At 43.2% G+C, this 8,686-nt stretch overlaps 1 protein-coding gene across 2 annotated transcripts; it reads left to right on the forward strand.

Moving 5' to 3' along the window:
* Positions 1-1,657: 1,657 nt before the first annotated feature.
* Positions 1,658-7,879, forward strand: LOC138753809 (EEF1A lysine methyltransferase 3-like). 2 transcript variants are annotated; one of them, XM_069917239.1, is made up of 3 exons: positions 1,658-1,914; positions 6,256-6,367; positions 6,502-7,879. In XM_069917239.1, the coding sequence occupies exons 1-3, from the start codon at positions 1,837-1,839 to the stop codon at positions 6,903-6,905; spliced, it is 594 nt and encodes a 197-aa protein (XP_069773340.1). In that variant the 5' UTR covers positions 1,658-1,836; the 3' UTR covers positions 6,906-7,879. The 2 variants fall into 2 exon arrangements, with proteins under 2 accessions (XP_069773340.1, XP_069773339.1); XM_069917238.1 differs by lacking the exon at positions 1,658-1,914 and adding an exon at positions 4,551-4,871.
* The last annotated feature ends 807 nt before the right edge of the window (positions 7,880-8,686 follow it).

Here is an 8,686-nt window from a genome sequence, read left to right on the forward strand (position 1 = left end):
TTCTGCTCTGGGAAACAGGCGCTGGCTGTCCACCTTTTCTATGCCTCTCAGCAGGTCAAACAGTCACAGTGTCAAATATAAAGGACACTGTTTGACCTGCTGAGTTTGTCTAGCTTTGTGTCTTTACTATTTTAGCTTTAGGAAATTGGCTGACTCTTTTAGACTAAACGTGTTTCAATTCCAGGGTGGATATTTGAAGATCCGTAAATAATATGATTTGACATCAAAACGACTGGGAGATGGAAATGTTTTTGACATGAGTTGTGTCATACCAAATTGTAGAAAATACATAGAATCTGAAACTGGCTGAAGTCTCAATGTGCAATTTACAGCAGCCAATTAACCTATCGTTCGGCAAGTCCTGAGGATGTGGCAGGAAAATGGGACACCCGGAGGAAGCCCACGTGGTCACACGGATATCATTATAAACCATATTGGTGGAGCAGAGTTGGTCTGAAATAGAAAGCTTTGGAAGTAGCACAACGAGCCCAATTCACGGGAGAGAGAAAAACAAGAGTCCTTTACTGATGAATTGACATTGGCCTCAAACGCTGACACTATAATGCTGTCCAACCTGCTGAATATCTCCAGCCTTCTCAGTTTTTATTTCAGATTTCCAGCATCTGCAGATTTTTTCCAGCATAGTTGTCCTGCTTGACAGGTCTGCAGTACAGCTCGTAAATAAAGTAAGAAGCTTCCTTTCCAATTTATCACCAGTAGCTGGAGATTTTGAAGCGGGATTAATGTGTCTTCCGCAGGGGAAAGCAAACTTAGCCTTGTAAATTATTCGTTATCACATATTCATCAAAGCAATATTAACAAATTAGGGAACTTGCGTAAATGCGCGTTGCAACAAATTAATTTTGCTTTATCGAAGGTCCAGTGGATAAAGGTTTCTTTATATTAAATTCCCAGTGACTTGCTTCATGCTTTATCTTATTGGCCGTTAAGATGAAACACGAGGAGTCCCATTGTTAGACTTTAAAGTTTGTTGCCATGTATTCCACAATATGAACACAGGCCCTCGAGATAATAAGCAATTGTTACAAGTTGACACAAATGTAACAACTGAGAGTGACGACGATACGATTCTGACATACGCTAACAATGATCATCTACATGGATATTTTTAAAAACAGCCTAAAGGAGAACAGTTTTATTTAAAATTTATCTAATCCAAATAAATTGGGCATGAACTGTAACTGTCAACGGAGAAGTGAGGAGTGGTATTACATTTTGCTACAAGGAGGAATAATTCAAGAAGGATTTGGGTGGTGTCAGTTGAAAAAATGGCTTGATTGAAATTTGATATGTGCAAGATTGAGAGGGGACTTGATAGAGGTGTTTAAGATTTTAAAAGGGACAGACAGAGTAACCGTGGATAGGCTTTTTCAATTAAGAGCGGGGGAGATTCAAACTAGAGGGCATGGTTTAAGATTGAAGGGGGAAAATTATAAGGGGAACATGAGGGGAAATTTCTTCACGCAAAGGGTGGTAGGGATGTGGAATGAGCTTCCGGCAGACGTGGTTGAGGCGGGATCATTGGTTACATTTAAGGATAGACTGGATAGTTACATGGAGAGGAGAGGACTGGAGGGGTATGGACCGGGTGCTGGTCAGTGGGACTAGGAGGGTGGGGATTTGTTACGGCATGGACTAGTAGGGCCGAACTGGCCTGTTCTGTGCTGTAAGTAGTTATTTGGTTATATGGTTATAAGGACGGTAAATGGCATTGGGAAACAAAAATTCTAATTCAATGAGATCAATGATAAGGAAACATTGGGAAATCAGGTAAACGGCATTGCGATATTCTCACGCTGCCATAGAAATGAATATATGAAGAATAAGGTTAGTATAGTGATTAGCTCAACTATTACAGCGCCATCGACTCCGGGTTCGAATCCCCCGCTATCTGTAAGTTCTACCCATGGGTTTCTTTCGGGTGCTCTGGTTTCCTCCCACTCTCTAAAACTATTCGGGGTTTGCAGGTTAATTGGTGGATTTGAGCGGCACGGGCTCGTGGGCCTGCTACCATGCTGTAACTCTAAATTTAAACAAAAGGTTGCCTAGCTCGATTGAAATGAACCTAATGTCCAATTAGAACAGGCAAGATTATACTGAGAGCGCCATGTGGACTTTTGAGTTTTTATTCATACCGACACCTCTCTGTCAAGTGAATGAATCTCACAACTATTGATGGGGTCGAAGATCCGTGATCGTGAATGGTGGAATAAATGAAAAAGCTTATTGGGGATGGTGAGAAGGGGCAGAGACTCTAAAAGCACCTCAACGAGTGCTGAACAAACCGCTGAAACATACGTAATAACATGGCTTCCTTCTGAGATCCCTTCATTCACTCTGTGATATTAAGAAATGGCCAGGAGTATTGCATACAGCGAAGGCTATCGACCATGCAATGTCAGATAATATCACTGAGGACTTGCGCTTCAGAAACAAATCGATCCGTAGCTGCCCTCTATCCCACACCGTGCATAATCTGTTCACAAACAACACAATAGGACAACTGTAGCTAATTACCGTCCAATCACTCAACTCCTGATTATGAAAGTGATGTTCGCAAGAGGCACTTACCCACCAATAGCCGAGTTTGAATTTTTCGAAGACGATGCATCTTCGGACCGCATGACAGGCCTGTACACCTCAGGAAAATGTGCTCTCTATTAATGTGTGAACAAAAGAACAAAATTCCTGAGGTGAAGAGAGTGCCACTCCCCTTGATACAAAAACCACAGCAATATTGGATCAGGTTTGGTCTCAAGATATCTTGGTAAAACTGAAATCAATGAGCAAAGAGAAAACGATCGTTGGAATCGTTCCTTACACAGGAAAATGGACTCAGACGGATAGACAAGTCCTTGCTCGTGGACACAGCCCACGCTAATATGCCACTGCATCTGAATAACATTCAAGTGGTGTTCGAAAAGTGCCAAGTTCCCTACCAAGAAAGAGTCTAACGTTCCATGGCATTCCCATTTCTGAGTCCTCCACCATCAATGGTCGGACCAGCAATGAACAAGCATTGAATTGGACCCGATAAATAAGTAACATGGGCACAAGAGCAGATTAGAAACTGGGTATCCAGCAGTGTGACTCAGTTCCTGATACCCCAAAGCCTATTAACCATCTATAGGGTAGAATGTTCTGTACTTCCTGGCAAAGGGTAGCGCCAACAAGACTAAGGAAGAAGTCCAAAACAATCCAGGAAAATATGACCTTGATTGGCACCATATTAACCATTCATACAAATGGTGCACGGTTGCAGTCGTTTGTAGTCTGCAAACTGCATTGAGGTTACCTTTCCTGTCGGCTTTAATTGCACCTCCTATTCACATGCCCTGTGCCAACAAGAAGGACAAACGTCACGACTTGCAGGTCCCCTTTCAACACATGGCCGATCCTTACTCAACAACTAAGCAGGATTACCTTTAACGGTGTTTCAAGAAGGCATCTTATCCCTACCTTCCAAAAGGCAGCGGTAGATGGTAATAAATACTGCACTTGTCACGGATGCCCACATTCCAGATTCAATGGCAAGGAATCGAAGCAAGAGAAGTCAGATATATGCAATGATTCTGGAGTAGTAAGAAACTCCGAAGATGGATTGGCATGACAGAATTCGGGCACCAATGGCAACTTGTCTCCACCTGAGAGAAGAAATTCACCCTGATGTTCGACTTAAACCTTTTAACTTTCATCCTTGCCCTATGTCTTCTAGTTCTTGTCTCACCCAGCCTCTGTGGACAGCAAAACTACATGCGATACTCCAAAGTTGACCTCACCAACGTCTTATACAACTTAAACATAGTATTCCAACCTGTGGCAAACGGGCTGTGTCGCCACTTCAAATTAATCGTATCTATCTATATTCCCAGGCGCCCTCTATTCTACCACGCTCCATATTCCCTGCCTTTTACAAACTTCACGCAAGTGCTACCCTGGTTTGTCCTCCGAAAGCGCAACCCCTCATATTTGTCCGCATTAAGTTCCATTGATCATTTGGCAGTCCATTTTCCAGCTGGTTCAGACTCCGCTGGCAACTTTCAAAGCCTCCCTCGCACCCCACTTCACTCCCAAGTTTGTCTTATTATTGGTGTCATTATTGAAATAATGATCAGCAAGTGTCTGTTTATTGGGGTGAAATAACTGGCGAACAACAATTTATAACAAATTCCGTGTCTTAAAAAATAACGCTGCAAATTAATGCGCATTTCAATTCCCCACCAGCTTTCTCTTTCGGGACGTATCGTGCATAACCAGTTTGGAACGAGTTAGAAAACATTTGGATGCAACTTCTTCAACATTAAAAATCAAAATTTGAATTTATTGGATTGTTTTCGAAGATTAACTATCAGAAGCAACGTGTGGCTCTGGATTATGTAAAACGATCTTAAAATGCGACAGATTAGACCAATATTATTACAATTCCGAATGGACGTCGCTGATGAGTGTCGGTGGCATTTAGCAAAGTAAATGTAATGTCTCTATCACCACAAGATAGGGGGTTCAATTTGTTGCAATTTCCATGATCAACAGTTTGTGCGGATGTTGGAAAACATGCACGTTGTATCAATGTTATACCGCGAATCCCATCCTGCGGTTAAAAACGAATAATCCGGGCGTTTCTGCATCAGAAACCTCTCTTTTTTTTCGCGAGGGAATAAAACTTGGTAGCCTCATACGCCTTAAACTGGTATACATCGATAACGGGAAATCAGAGGATGAGCCACGCTGAGGATAACAGCCTCTCGTTCCACAAGGAAGAGCAGCAAATCGAGTTCAGTGGACACCTTTTGAAGATCACGACGTTTAAGGGAGCGTATCTTGGCGTTTCTGCTTTTGTTTGGGAACCCGTGAGTCTAACAGCCTGTAACAAATGCATTGTGTGAATTTGCACCTATTTTGTAACTTACTGGCAGAGATGTACGGAATGTTTATCTGCACACAGTTCAATACGATCGACAACCTTGCCCACGCAATTTCATCCTGGTTACGGTACTATTTACAGTATCATTTGTCCTTTCTACTGGAACCGGACCTGGCCTGAATATTGCTTCAAACAAAATCACTTCCCAGGAATGGGTAACCGGAACCCGGTACAGCGATACCGATCATTGCCTGCAAGTTCTGCACATCCTCCTCTCAACACACATTCATTTTCTCAATGGACTCTCAACTAACATATAGTTCACATTGTCATCCCTTGCGGTCCCGCTCTCTCTGCCTTTCCTTCATGAACCACAAAATAGGTTAAATTTGCATCAGGTTCGCAACACTTTTGGACTCCGTACTCGTGTTTGAAGCGACATTTAGTCTGCGCCTGCTTCCAGTCGAAGGGATGAAACGAAAGTTGCCGTAACCGCAGGGGATAAGAATGAGGGAATAAAACTTTAGGGCAACGCCCGCTGGGATTCTGGGGAAGAACGAGAGCGAGGATTCTGTGATCTGGACTGAGCTGAGCACTGTATAATAACTGACCCGACCTGTTCTGGGGACGCATCTCCCATCCAACCACCACATCTCTGCAGTTACATTCTGCAAGGATGAATTTCCTCCTTCATTCTTGCTGTCTCTGTATCTCAGAATCAGAATGTATTGTCTTGAGCAAGTCACGATATTCCCCGCAACACAGTTCAAACATTTATATAAATCACCTTACAACAACACATTAAAATAGTGCTCGAAAAGTCAAAGTAAGGCAGTGTCTGTGGGTCATGGATCATTCAGGAATCTAAAGGCAGCGGGGAAGAAGATGACTTTGTGCCACTGGGTGCTCTTCAGTCACCTGTACCTTTTTCACGAGGTACCAGAGTGAAGACATGGTCTGGGTGGTGGGGGTCTTCTTTCAGATGTCCTCGATGTCCAACCCGCTGGAGTTCTTTTTGGATAAATAACTTCAACAGAGAATGCCCAGATTACAACAAGGCGATCGATCATGCACAGGTTGAACGATGTTGAATCTGAATCAGATGTTGCCTTAAACAAAGTAACGTCTCGAGGCCTTCAACAGGCACCCAAGAGTCGTTAGCCCCGCCGCTACCACCACTACAATCACTTCCTTCCTTTCCCCAGAACCCACTCGATCAAAGCCACTCCAGACCAATTGTTAAAGGGGCCTTTTAACAATGGATCCACCCAAACTTTTCACCATCCCGTTCTCCCTGATGCTTCGCGAACTTTGCGACTGGATTAGTATTAATGCGCGTGTACATGTGTGTGTGTTTTTTTTTCCTCCAGGGGCTTGTACTCTGTCGCTACTTCGAGAATGAAAAGATTAATTTTACAGGGAAGAAGATGATTGAACTGGGCTCTGGAACGGGGATTGTGGGGATCTTGGCAGTGCTACTGGGTAAATTCTCGATTTGTCTGGCTCTTTGTCTTGTTAATCGGGATCTAATTCTGCGTAGATTTCACTTATGGCCAGAATTTTTACCATAAATCGTGGATCTAAGTAATAGCCATTGTCTGATTTGTCTCCCTCAGGCGGAGATGTCACTCTAACGGACAGACCATGCGTTTTGGAGCAAATAGAGTACAACGTCTCTGCCAACATCCCACTCAGGTGCAGGCACCGTTCGAAAGTCAGTGCTCTCGCTTGGGGGACTGATCAGGACACCTATCCGTCCGACTTTGATTTCATTCTAGCGTCAGACGTTGTGTACAGCCCGACCCAGTTTCCAGACCTTTTACGAACACTTCTGCACCTTTGCAATGAGAAAACCACAATTTATATGTGTTCGAACATGGTGGCGAGAGAGGGAGCCATCAATTTTCACCAGGAACTCCTGCCGGAGCTGTTTAACAGCGAGTTAATTCACACATACCGAAGCAACTGTATTTACAAAATGACCAAAAAACAAACTCTGGCGAGAGGAATTAGTTTCTGATTCGATGTAAAAAAAAATACATTTTTTACACTCAGGTCAGCCAGTATCTGTAAAAAGGGAAGCAAAGTTAATGTTTCTCTTTCCATAGACGCTGCGCAATTTGTTGAGTTTCCCAACATTTTCTGTTTTTAGTTTAGTTTTCTTGTATCCGTAGTTTTATTTTGCAACGCCGAAGCTTATTGCATTTACTAACACTTTTTTTTAGCGGGGTTTGATTCAAAAGAAACTTGTGTCATTTTTCCTTTTCCAAATGGCTCCCTACTTAACTGGTGAATTGTACTGGAGACGCACAAAGAGACTGGAATCTGAACCTCCACACAAAAGGCCGGAGTATCCCGGCGGGTCGAGCAACATCGGTGGGAGGAAAAGAACTAAAGACGTTTCAGTGCGAAACTTTAGTCAAGACTGGGAATGTAGAGGAAAAAGAAGCGGGTGTAAAGAGGACAGGGTGGGAGTAGGACACGGACTCGGGAGACTGATAACCAGGGAAAAGTGAAGCATGATGCACAGAGGCCGATACCCGAGAAAAGGAGATCGAGGCAAGAAAAATTAAGGCGTCAGGTGGAGGAAGATGCACCGAGCGAAGAAGGTGCCTTGAGTAAAGGTGCCCTTGGCTAAACCAACACACGGAGATTTCCTTTTATTTGTACTTAGTGAGTGCTCGCACTGTTCATTGCTTTAGCTGCTTCCAATTTCGTTGAAAATAAGATTTTGTGGTCCTGTCTCTTTCCCTCGATGGTTCAAACATCGCTCGACACAATATATTTCCAAACTCTGCCACGTTTTTTTCACTGTTACAACATAAACATAACGTGTACTAGCGGTGCGAGTTTTCTTGGAGAAGCAGTGAATGCTATGTTACAATTCAAAGTGCCTCAGGATATCCGAAATACTTCAATCTGGTGCATATTTATGTTATCTCAAATCTTAATTGTGCCAGAATACAGAAAATAAAGCTTAAATGGTTGCAGTTATGAGTCAGTCTTTTATTGTTTATTTATAGGACTGGATTATTGGATCACTGTAAAGAATATCAAGATAGCTCCCTTGATCTAGCCCAATTGGTTGAAAAGATTTCAATAGTAGCCCTTTTTCCACTGGCACCCTGACCCAGGAATTAACTGGGAATTTACTGGGACAGGGTCCAGTGGAAAAGAAACACTGTCCGAACGCTGGCGTCAAAGGATGTCATTTCACGCCAGGGATTAACCGTCTCTACCCCTACTCATATCCCTGGTTGATGCCGCGTGCTGATAAAATCAGTGGAAAATGGACAGTCACCCGTTTCCAGTTGATCCCCAGGGATGAGTGTGTTCAGTGGAAAAGCAATTAGTGCCCCAGTTAAGGGTGGCCCAGTGGAAATGGCACAAAGGGCTTCCAACTGGGATGTCAGTGGAAAGGGGTTATTGGGTTAACAGTGCTCAAAAGCAACAAGTATCATTACAAAGTACGTTACTTCTGCCCCACCTGCTCACTGTTAGTTACAGTGGACTGCATCTGTATTAAACCAGTGCTCACCTGTCCCCACAATAACTGATACTGGGAGATAATACATGGATATAATGAAGGGTTACTGTAAATAGTGTGGTTGAAAGCTGATATGTCGATGAGCGTGTTTGTCTCTACCAATCTAAACGTAACCCTGATGTACAAGTCAATAAGGAGCAAAACACAAAAGTATTCAGATGTGATTGTATTTTTAAAAAAAAACAAAAATGCTGGAGGAACTCCATAGGTCATACAGCGTCCAGTGGGCATTTCAGGACTGAGCCCTTCCTCAA

The sequence above is a fragment of the Narcine bancroftii genome, chromosome 2 (genome assembly GCF_036971445.1).
Source record: "Narcine bancroftii isolate sNarBan1 chromosome 2, sNarBan1.hap1, whole genome shotgun sequence".
NCBI lineage: Eukaryota > Metazoa > Chordata > Chondrichthyes > Torpediniformes > Narcinidae > Narcine > Narcine bancroftii.

What these genes read in the sequence shown, in the direction of transcription:
- LOC138753809 (XM_069917238.1), top strand. Translation starts at nt 4,740, where the DNA reads ATGAGCCACGCTGAGGATAACAGCCTCTCGTTCCACAAGGAAGAGCAG. An exon ending in CTGCTTTTGTTTGGGAACCC is followed by an intron (nt 4,872 to 6,255) that starts GTGAGTCTAACA and finishes TTTTTCCTCCAG; the next exon opens with GGGCTTGTACTCTGTCGCTA. An exon ending in GATCTTGGCAGTGCTACTGG is followed by an intron (nt 6,368 to 6,501) that starts GTAAATTCTCGA and finishes TGTCTCCCTCAG; the next exon opens with GCGGAGATGTCACTCTAACG.